At 44.6% G+C, this 12111-nt stretch overlaps 1 protein-coding gene across 1 annotated transcript in view; it reads left to right on the top strand.

Annotated features, from left to right (window-relative positions):
- Nucleotides 1–12111, top strand: part of LOC130131340 (dedicator of cytokinesis protein 3-like) — a 287178-nt gene that overhangs the window by 209657 nt on the left and 65410 nt on the right. The window contains exons 16-18 of the mRNA XM_056301001.1: nucleotides 7727–7889; nucleotides 8310–8416; nucleotides 8710–8881. Of these exons, the coding sequence (XP_056156976.1) occupies nucleotides 7727–7889; nucleotides 8310–8416; nucleotides 8710–8881 (442 nt within the window). The remainder of the gene's footprint in view (nucleotides 1–7726; nucleotides 7890–8309; nucleotides 8417–8709; nucleotides 8882–12111) is intronic.

The raw sequence follows: 12111 nt of genomic DNA, 5'->3' as shown, positions 1-12111 counted from the left end.
AGGAGCCCCGACTGACCAGAGGAGGCGCTAGTGCAACAACCAGGACACACACCCACATCCGGCTTCCCACCCGCAGACGCAGCCAATTGTGTCTGTAGGGACACCCGACTAAGCTGGAGGTAACATGGGGATTCGAACCGGCGATCCCCGTGTTGGTAGGCAACGGAATAGACCACTACGCTACCCGGATGCCCCAACATTGTTGTTTTTTAAATATGCTTAATAAATAAACTGACATGACAATTACAGACTAACTCAGACTAATTGCCAAGTATGTAAAAGCAAGACGTGAACCAGTGTACTAACTCATCAATGGTGACCACAGAGGACATCACTACGCTGTCATGAATCTAGTGGCCTGTTTCACAGGTGGCATCATTAACTTCATAACCTTAACAAGCTATTAGAGAGTTGAGAGTCTGTACATTCGGGCATGTTATTATCATAATGTTAATCAACACTGTAAGGCAGCAGATTAAGAGTCTTTGAAGTTCTAACATGTAGTAATGAGGGTCCAACCCTATGGGCAATAGAGCATTAAACACAACAGCACTGTACATTACCAAAAGGCTCAACACAAAACAGAGCAGGACATAGATTGGGCAAATTGATGAGCAGTTGTGCCTGTTTTTCAGGACAAAGTCTCTTATTTAATGTAAGGTAGTATTGTGGACAGTGCAACATGGAGGTCCTGTTCTAGTGACAGAAGCAATTTCGCTTAATTCTTTAAACAAGCAAGAGAAGAAAGCCATATTTAGGAGGTGGGGAATGGTAACACCACCATGATAGCACTCTTTAAATAGCGAGTGTCCCACAAGCAGCCAAAAGCTATCCAAAAGGCAATTTATCATGTTTTAACCTGATATGCCATCGATGGACCATTTTACTATACTAAAATAATTGAATTTTCTCATTATCCTTAGCAGCATCTGGCTCTATCATACCTTCCAATATCCTTGAATACTGGTAGATTGAGGGATTAGCTTTGGTGAAGCTTCTTTGCTTAAGATACCAATTTTGCTACCTAGAAGCTTGTTAGAAATATTAAATGTCTTTGGATTAACTTGTCAGAACAAAGTAAAAACATACATTTGATTGTTTCCATAGATTTGAAAATACTTTGCTGTTCATCCTATGGCTTTTCCAATTCTGGTACTGCTGATATAGTTCTTGGATACAGTTCTTTTACAGTTGTGTAATAGGATAGAGGTAATTTTTTTTTACACCATGTCACAAGGCACTTTTTTTTAATAACTTTATGGTACTTTTTTTTTCCTTAATCAGAGCGTTCATTGAATAGTACTGCCTGAACTTTCAGTAGCAGTTCATCTCAGCAGCCTCAGAATTAGGGATGGAATGGTTCAAGTAAAAACTCCAAACCATTCAGTTCACTAGTCATCCAAAGCCTGTGGGCATTCACAAGCTAGTGCATTCTTAGTGCCGGTCCCAAGCCCGATAATGGGAAGGGTTGTGTCAGCATAAAACCTTTTCAGATATGTGGATCATAAATCAGATTTTCATACTGCAGCCACCAGTACTGTTGGCCAGCAGGGTGCCAGTGAAAACTATGCTACTGTTGGGCGAAGGAGAAAGAGAGGGGTAAAGGCATGTATATAGGCAACAGGGGAAGAGGAAGGGTAAGAGTGTGGAGGTTAGAGTCAGAACTTTGAATGTTGGCACTATGACTGGTAAAGGGAGAGAGTCAAGGCAATTTTATTTATTTGTATTGCCCAGTATTACAAATTAGCCTCAGGGGGCTTTACAGCAACACATCATCTTATCCTTAGACTCTCACATTGGATAAGAAACAACTCCGTAAAACAACAGGGAGGAAAAAAAATAGGAAGAAACCTCAGGGAGAGCAACAGAGGAGGGATCTCTCTCCCAAGACACAATGTGCAATGGCTGATATGATGGAGAGAAGGAAGGTAGATATACCGTGTGTGCAAGAGATCAGGTGGAAGGAGATTAATGCCAGGAGCGTCAGAGATGGGTTCAAACTCTTATACCATGATGCGGTTGGGAGGAGAAATGGGGTAGAGGTAATACTGAAGGAAGAGTATGTCAAGAGTGTGTTCGAGGTGGAGGGGGTCGGACAGAGTGATGAGTATGAAGCTGGAAATCGAAGGTGTGATGATGAATGTTGTATATGCCCCTCAAGTTGGGTGTGAGATGGAAGAGAAGGAATAATTCTGGAGTGAGTTGGATGAAGTGGTGGAGAGTGTACCCAAGGAGGAGAGAGTGGTGATCGGAATGAACTTCAGTGGGCATGTTGGTGAAGGGAATGGAGGTGATTGGCAGGTATGATGTCAAGAAGAAGAATCTGTGATGACAGATGGTGGTGGATTTTGCAAAAAGGATGGATATGGCTGTGGTGAATACGTACTTCAAGAAGAGGGAGGAACACGGGGTGACTGACGTATGAGTGGAGGAAGGTGCACCCAGGTGGACTATATCCTTGGTTTTTTTTTTTTTTTAAATTTTCCCCCATTTTTCATCCCAACTGTACTTGGCCAACGAGCCATCCTAGTCGCTGCTCCACCCCCTCTGCTGACCCAGTGATGGCTGCAGACTACCACATGCCTCCTCCGATACATGTGGAGTCACCAGCCCCTTCTTTTCACCTGACAGTGAGGAGTTTTGGCAGGGGGATGTAATGTGAGGGAGGATCACGCTACCCCCCCAACAGCTACCCCGATCGACCAGAGGAGGCGCTAGTGCAGCGACCAGGACACATACCCACATCCAGCTTCCCACGCACAGACACGGCAAATTGTGTCTTTAGGGATGCCCGACCAAGCCGGAGGTAACATGGGGACTGCCGATCCCCATGTTAGTAGGCAACGCAATAGACCGCTACGCTACCCAGACACCCTGGTGGACTATATCCTGTGCAGAAGGTGCAATTTGAAAGAGATTGGAGACTGTAAGGTGGTGACAGGGGAGAATGTAGCTAGGCAGCATCGGATGGTGGTCTGTAGGATGACTTTGGAGATCAAGAGGAGGAAAAGAGTGAAGACAGAACCAAGGATCAAATGGTGGAAGTTGAAGAAGGAAGACTTTTGTGTGGAGTTCAGGGAGGAGTTAAGACAGGCATTGGGTGGTAGTGATGAGTTGCCGGATGACTGGGCAAGCACTGCAGGAATAGTGAGGGAGACAGCTGGGATGGTACTTAGTGTGTCACCTGGACACATCAAGACGAGGAGACTTGGTGGAATGAGGAAGTACAGGAAAGTATACAGAGGAAGAGGTTGGTGAAGAAGAAGTGGGATAGTCGGAGAGATGAAGAAAGTAGACAGGAGTACAAGGAGATGCAGCGTAAGGCGAAGAAATGCCAAAAATCTTTTCAGCTTTCCTTTCTCCGGACCTTCTCTCCAGACTCTCCCCTTTCCCTCTGAATCTGAATGTTTAATTCTGACATCTATAATCTCATTTTTAAGTGATTGTTTAGCCAGCTTTTCCACTGTCTCATTACTACTAATACCAATATGAGCAGGCTTAATGACTCTTCTTCATATCAGCATTATTTCATGTAGTAAACCCTGACGATGGCACTTGATTTAATACTTTTTTGTAGAGATGATGCTGAATTGCTACAAATCAACAATTTATTTGATCTTGTCTCTTCGATCCATTCTACAACCATCTAAATTACTGTATACTATATGTTTAATAATTTGTAGTGCATGTTCATCTTCCTCTATGGCATAGTAGTATGAAGGCAGACCCTGTACCACCTGCTCATCTTAGAGCTATCAATAAACACTACGTTATACCTTATTCTTAAGTTTCTCATTGGTATAGTCATTACTATAATGATAACATTTATCAAATCAACAGAGAGGTACCCAGTGGAGATTTACATATAAAAAACTCAGTTTTGTTTACATCCAAAGTTTCTCTCCAAGACACAAAGCTTGATTTCTTATTTACAAACTTTGGACTTATAAATGTACACAGGATCTGATGTTAAATCCCTTGTATTTGCTTTTTTTTGGGGGGGGGGCTACATACCAAAACCCTATTCAGAAAAGCTTAATTCAACCATCTTCACACACTTATCCCTGCACTCAAAGGGAGAAAATCTTGTAGTGCTGTCATAAATCTTCATAAACCTGGTTCCAGATGGCTTATCTGGTTACCAAAGTGCAAGAGAATGAGAATTTAATTCCCACTTAAAAATAGAATAGAAATAATTTTTATCACCACAGAAGCACAAATAAATTCAGCGATTAACCAACCGGTGTCTTTACTGCTGTTTCTGTTAATACAAGTGCACATTTAAAGTGTAAAAGCCATTGTAGGATGACAGTCTGGTTTCGAATCATCACTTCCCCTTTGAAAAACACATCTGTTATGGTTATTTTGTGACAAAGTACATGAGAAAAGATGTTTAGGCTTATTTTGAGTTCTCTTATGCTACTCAGTTGAGAGAGGCAGTGAGCTAGGAAGAGAGAATGACACACACACACACATACACACTCTGTCCCATTATTTTCCCAACCTTACCCCTCGTTTCCAGAGTGCCCTCGAATGAATAGTGGCCTGTCAGAGTGGAGCTACAAGAGGGAGGGAAAAACTCAATGGGACGCCACTAGACACAAAGAGACTGGGAGAGAGGCACACAACACAGGTTATATCACTAGGTTGACCAAATCCAACACAAATACACCGTATGTGTGTATATGTGTGTGTGTGTGTGGGGGGGGGAGGGGGGGGGGCTTCCAACCTACTGCTCCAGTGTTAAAATGAAGTTTTACGCATGTATGCTTGATATGCAATGTACACACATAAACACCCGCCCAACAACAAACTATGATCACAACAAGAATTCAGTCCACACCGCACTGCTTCTGCACAACAGCCTCCAGCTCACACTGTCTCATGTGAGGCAACTTTTCACATATGCACATTTGCTACTTAGGATGTTTAGTTAAATTTTGGTGCTCCGTTTGTTTCATTGTTACATTTTTTTGAATTTAGTGAGATTGAGTCTGGTCAGCTCGGTGTCCTTAGAAGCACTGATGCTGCGCTTGAGTAAGGTGAATAATAAAGTGACTACTTGGAAACCTCAAACTGATTTTCCCCTTGATAAACAACGCCTTTGTTTTGTTTTTGTTTGGGTTTTTTTTTATGGATTTCAACAAGTTAATCTGTTGAATTTTCCCTAATTTCGATTAACGAAATGAATGTATTTATTATTGCGGCCGTCATCGCACAATAGACATTGGACACACCTGCATGGCGGCTACAGTGTTGGGTGTTAATACGATTCAAACCAAACACACAAATAAAAACCCAAAAAATATAAAAAGAGAACTAAACGGCCAACTGTTTGTGTCTTTCCATTCTCCCACCTGCTTGGTCGTCCAGCAGGCTGGTATGTCACTGTCCAGCAGCCACCTCCCCATCTTCTCACCTCTCCCCTCCGCCTCACATGTTACTGCTAGCGTTAGCTGCAGCGGCAGCGGTGGTGTTTTCTTTCCTGTGTCTCTGTCTCAGTGTCTTGTTTTTTCACCTTTTTAATGGATTCAAAGCAAGACAACAAACTTTGCTCCTCTTTGACATCTCGCGTAATTAACTGAGTTCGCAGGCTATGAAGAAATTAAATGGTAGGTAAACTAGTGTCCATGGCTTTTCTGTTAAGGCTACACCACTACGGGTACCAGTAGGTTTTCTACCCAAAAGCTCCGAGCCTTGCCGAAAACAGCTGCGTGCAAGATAAAACAATTTTTTTCCATTTTCACATTACATTACAGTCATTTAGCCGACGCTTTTATCCAAAGCGACTTACAATAAGTGCATTTAACATAGGAAATCACGAGAACTACTAGTCATAAGTGCATCTTCTTTCTAAACAAGCATCTAAGAGCAAAACCAGTGCTAAACTAAAAGCACAAGAAAGAGATTTTTTTTTTATGAGTGAATACAGTAAGTGCTAAGAGCAAGTAACGGTAGTAGTTCTTGAGCAGGTGAGTTTTCAACCTGCACCGAAAGATGAGCAGCGACTCCGCTGTCCTGACATCGGTGGGGAGTTGATTCCACCACTGTGGGACCAGGACAGAAGAGAGCCATGACCGGGTCGATCAGCAGCAGGGGCCTCTGAGCGACGGGGCAACCAGGCGTCCCGAGGCAGCAGAACGAAGTGGTCAGGCGGGGTTGTTGGGCTTGACCATGGACTGGAAATAGGAAGGAGCTGTTCCTTTCACTGCCCTGTCGTTGAGCACCAGAGTCTTCAACTGGATGCAAGCAGCTACTGGGAGCCAGTGTAGGGACGTGAGAAGGGGAATTGTGTGGGAGAACTTAGGGCGGTTGAACACCAGATGAGCTGCAGCTTTCTGAGCAAGCTCCGGAGGTCTGATGGCCGACGCCGGGGCACCAGCAAGGAGGGAGTTGCCGTAGTCCAGCCGGTAGATGACCAGAGCCTGGATGATCACCTGTGCCGTCTCATCGGTGAGGAATGGGCGAATCCTCCTGATGTTATAGAGGAGAAATCTCCAGGAGCGAGCAACCGATGCAACGTTTGCAGCAAACGACAGTTGGTTGTCCAGGATCACACCCAGATTCCTCGCAGTCCGAGCTGACATCACCACAGTTGTGTATGAATGCTTTACACACCAAAAAGTTGTCAGAGTAATTGTTATTTGGGGTGCTTTAACTGTGCACTCTCCCTTGTGCCTCTCGGCGTATGCCGAGCTGTTTTCTCTCCAACTCTGCTCTCTGCTGGGCTCTTAGAATGCGTAACCCCCATCTGTTCATTAGTATGTGATAAATGTGGAATGAGCTGGAACTGCTGCGCCGATTCATTTTGAAAGATCAACGGCCAATTGGGAAACCCGTCATTGGTCATTGATCCAGTGGCCCAATCATGGAACTTGTTTACTCAGTCACTCTAAACATGGTCACTCAGGGACATTCGGATAATCGGGTCCAGCCAAAAAGAAAAGGCCCAGGAAGCTGTAGCCATGAATGTTGGAGCATCATGTAGGTGTAGGCTTGTGTGTCTTTCTTTGCTGTGATAACCCAACCAGGCATGCTTTTTCATGCTCATAGTCACAAAATATAATTGACTCGTGTCCCGGAGCATTATTGTCCAATTTTTTTTTGTGCTACACAGAACGAAATTTAAGCCCATGCATTTTAAATGGTAAATGGACTGCAGTTATATAGCTTTTTTCTAATCTACTGACCACTCAAAGCACCTTACAGTGTATGCCTCATATTCACACAGACATTCATATACTGAAGGCAGAGGCTGCCATGCAAGGCACCAACCTGCTCATCAGGAGCAGTTCAGTGTCTTGCTAAAAGACACGTCAATAATGCTCTCTGGGGGAGCCGGGGATCGAACCAGTGACCTTTCAATTACTAGATGACCCGCTCTACCTCCTGAGCCATGCAACCATAAATGGTAGCATTTCTCAGACTTTTTTTGTGCTGGGCTGTACAACATCTAAACCAGTGCACTTCAGTTGGGAGATTTTCTTCAACTTTAGAACAGGGAACAACCCAGTCGCCACAATAATATGTTGGCATTTTACATTTCTGCAAATTACAGGTACAATAAAATCTCGACGTTTCTGAACCAACAATGTTTCATAAGTTTCATAGTAACACCACAATTTAGTAATTAAGTAATTCAATTTATCATTGATTAATACATCATCCTAACTGTTGGTCTCTGCATTTCTTTCTCTTTCTGTCTGTTGTCCCTCCCTCCTTCTAGGACTGTATCAGTCTTGGTTCAGGTGAGCCGAACATCGCAGAGCACCGCTCTTTTGTGCTCTACCACAACAACAGCCCTCGATGGAGCGAGGTGGTTAAACTGCCCATCCCTATAGACCGCTTCAGAGGGTCACACCTACGCTTCGAGTTCAGGCACTGCTCTAGTGAGTAGCGTGCTCTTGGCCCAAAAGATAGAGGGATAAACTGAATTCATGATGGCATTTTTAAGCCGCAAGGGACCTGATGAAACAAGGCACAGATAGGACAAGTTAAAGAGAATAGACTGGTGAAACGATAAAAAATGTATTATTGTCTAGAGCGTTTATATTTCTTAAAAAGTATACTGTAGCATATACTGCACTGTGAATGTGCACTGTTGATGTTTTTTTCCTCCTGTCTCACTCCCTTCTCTCTCTTCCTTTTCCGGAATATATCTCTCACTCGCTCCCTCAATCTCTGTCCCATCATTTGCTTCATCAATTTGCATCGTTCTCTTTTTTCCAGCTACTTTGTATCTTTTTTAATGCCTCTCTGTATCTGCTTTCATCTTCTCACCCCCTTTTCTCTGTCTGTCTGTCTGATAGCCAAGGACAAAGGAGAGAAGAAACTGTTTGGTTTCGCATTCACTCCACTAATGAGGGAGGACGGAACCACTCTTTCTGATGACATCCATGAACTCTACGTCTATAAGGTCAGGAACCGCTATTGTCTCACTACCTGCTTGCATCTCTGTCTACCTGTCTGGCTGACTTTTTGTTTGCATATAAGCCCGTCTGTCAGGCTGAATGTATTTGTCCACTTCCTGCTGCTCATCTGCGGTCTGTCATTATTTCAGTCTCCTTGCATGCCTTCATGTATTTTGAAGAAGGCAACTAACTGTTTGTAGTTGTGCGATATTTAAAATGCTTTTCCCGAACTTAACATACAAGTTGATTCCATTCCAGTCTCTATCTTTTATTATTATTCATGTTATTGGTCTCACAGTGTGACGAGAACACCACCTTCAGTAACCACGCCCTGTACCTGGGCCTACCCTGTTGTAAGGAGGACTTCAACAGCTGTCCCAGCATCCCCTCCAGCCTCATATTTCAGCGCAGCACCAAGGAAATGCTCTGGATCTCCACTCAGCTCTCTTCCACCAAGCTCACCCAGAATGGTATGTGAATTGTATTGTCCTCTTTGTTGTGCTCTTATGTTGAACTTTCTGGAGGTGTCGTGGGCCTAAAAACAGCTTAGGACTCAAGTTACATAACTTGGACGCGAGTCAGACTCAAGTCACAAATCTGATTACTTTAGATTCGACAAAATGTAAAAAGACTTGCAACTTGACTCTGACTTCAACGCCGATCACTCAAGACTTCACTTGGACTTGAGCCTTTTGACTTGAAAGACTTGATACCTTCTCCAAGCCCAAAGATAAAATAACATGCATAAGGACAAAGATTAAAATGTATGCATTCAGTCATGTCTTCATTTCCATAATTACATGTAAACTTTGGATAGATCTGTAACAAATACAAATAAAAAAAAAATTGTCATTTGTGTAAAAGTAGTATATTTATTATTACTCAGTTGTTAACATTTTGATATGGCATTACATTTTATGAAGGTTGCATAATGAATTGTGTAGGTCTTGAAACTTAAGGTTTAGGACTTGGGACTTGACTTGGGACTTGTCACTCTTGACTTGGTATTTGCCTTTTTTGACTTGGAACTTGATTGACAGGACTTGAGACTAACTTGTGACTTAGAAACCGATGACTTGGTCCCACCTCAGCTAAAAGTATTGGTATTGGATTAAAGGGCTACACAGTAGTGAAATTTAACTCTTGTCCTAACCAGTCTGGTATCAAATTTTTCCATCGTGTCCCAGGACCATGACTCCCTCACTTGTTTTATCCTGTCTTCTTTTGTTGGCGATTCTGATCCCCATGTATAACTGAAACTACCAAATGGTCTGGTGGGACATGCACAGGCAGTATTGTATTATCAGAGAATGATATGTGATCGTTTCTTCGCACACAGCAAAGGATGCCTGCTGCAAGGCATGATAAAAATAAACAGATCTGTGTGCAGCCTGAGTCCACCAAAGCCTGATACTATATACCCCCTTGCATACATACCAGTATCTCCCATCTGGACCAGGCGAGGGGACCAAAGGATCAAGAACCCGTACCATCTGGCCCACCTCCATTAACAGACACTCCACAAGTGGCCCGGCTTCCCGCACCACCGGCACTCCTGGCTTTATGTTCGAGGAGCCCCCTGTGAGTCTTGGAGAGCAGAGGCTGAAGCGGGGCACTGAGAAGAAGGGAAAGGGGAGGGGTTAGAAAAGGGACAAGGTATTGGGAGTATGGGCTGCTGCATAGATGTGTCTGTGGGTGCACACGTGTGTGTGGTTGCAGGTGTCTGTGTGTCTGCATGTGTGTGGGTGGAAGTGGGTGCAGTCTCCACCTCGGGGCCAGGATGGGGCAAACTGCCGGCTCGCCACATGGGTCCGGGTGTGAATGGCAATGTGATCCTCCGCCAGGGCGACTGTCTTGTCCAAGTCCTCAGGACGGTGGCATTGGACCCAGTCGGTCATTACAGATGGCCGGCAAGCAACAAATTGCTCTAGTGCCACTTGGTGGATGATGTCGTGGATGTCCTGTGGAGCTGGACGTAACCACTGTCTCACCGCGTCGAGGAGCTGCTGCGCCAAGGGGTGGCTGGCGTCCTCCAGGCAGAGTGTCCTGAACTGGTGCCGATGTCCATCTGGTGTGAGCCCCACCCAATCCAAAACCGCTTGCCTGATCACGTTTAGTCCCCCTTGGAGGATGCTGGCAGACTGTATATGGTGTCTTTTGCTTCACCGGTGAGCAGGGAAAGCACACACATCGCCCATTCCTCCTCCGGCCACCTGCACACCGACATCAAGCCTTTGAAGATGTCCAAGAATGCCTCAGTGGATCGTCGGTGGATGTCATCTTGGGGAGGGTAATCTTGGGCTGATGAGTCAGGGAAGTATCCAAATAACCCCCGCGAGCAGCCAAAGGGGAGCGCAACAGGGCTTGGGTTTTTTTGGTGCTGCATATGTGCCTGGCTCTCCTGGAGGTCAGCGATTTTGTGAAGGAGTCTCTCCAGCGGAGTGTCTTGTGGCTTCATCTGTCACCCAATATGGGCCACAAGTGTGGCAAGGCTTGTGCCACGGAAGGGTTCACAGATTGAGGACGGACATGGGCTCAGCAAACACAGGATTTTAATTACAGTTTTCTATTTATTTTCTAGTCAGTGGTGCTGGAGCCCTAGCTGCTTCACCCTCTCTGTTTTGAGCAGCGTTGGGCTCCTTGTTTCAGTCTTTTCCGTTTTTGTGTCTATCAGTGTCAGTCCTAGACCCAGCCTCACTGCAGAATATAAAGCATAGCATGTCAATTGAGTACACCGGAGGCCAATCACAATAATCAACTACTATTGCATCTGCTCTCCGGCGACCCATGCCCCCTCTCTGTCTGCTCGCAGCAGAGACTAAATTGTACCCCACTACCACAATGGTCTTGAAGAGGACATTTTCTTGGCCTTTCTTGAGGTACTAATTTAGAGCTGTTTAGAATGGCTTTTATATTGTCAATGCTTAAACCATGAGTGAATCTTGGTGATGCACGAATTGTTCACTAATGGATCACTTGAATTCACCATTGTCCTCCTTAATCACTATTCAGGAAGACTCGGTCAGGAATTGGCTTCTGTCTTGAAAACACAGGTGTGCTTGGTAGATTCAGACTCTCCATGGTCTGATAGCTGACCATTTTCCTCAGTTTTGGCTACCATTATCTCAGGTCATAAGATTCTCTAATTGCCTTCCTATTGAGTCTCCTCATTTAAACAGACAATTAGATTCCACAGAAACACCATCCAGAAATTAATGAAAACAGGTCACAGTTTTAAGTCAGTCTGATGGTTAGCACTGTCAGTTTGCTGTTAAAAAGTAAATCTTAACAGAGGAAGGATTTTTTTCCACTTCCGGTGTGGGAAGATGGCAGCGCGAACTTACGTTTGCAGCAGCCTCACCCAATACCATCCATGCATTGTCTTTTTCCACGTCTTCATTTGATGGCTGGGAGAACTGGTGCTGGATCAGCTGGGAGAGCTTGGTCTGCCGCGTCCTGTGGGCCCAGGGACCAAGGCCCCACCCCTGAGCTGCGCCGGAAGCGGAAACACTGAGGGTGGTCTGACAGGATGCAGAAGCGGGGCAGGCTAGGCAAACTGCTAGCCCATGTAGATCGGCAGTTCCAACAGTCATCATGACATTTGTTCTCTCGGAGAGTGTGGTTTTTTTTTTACATTTATTTCTGATTTTTCCCTTTATCTCCGAATTTAGTGGCCAGTCGCTCCCTATTCTAATTCAAA

This window comes from Lampris incognitus, chromosome 2 (assembly GCF_029633865.1).
Source record: "Lampris incognitus isolate fLamInc1 chromosome 2, fLamInc1.hap2, whole genome shotgun sequence".
In the NCBI taxonomy this organism is placed as follows: Eukaryota; Metazoa; Chordata; class Actinopteri; order Lampriformes; family Lampridae; genus Lampris; species Lampris incognitus.
Note: the sequence above shows the minus strand (reverse complement) of the source record. Positions and strands in the feature narration are given on the sequence as shown.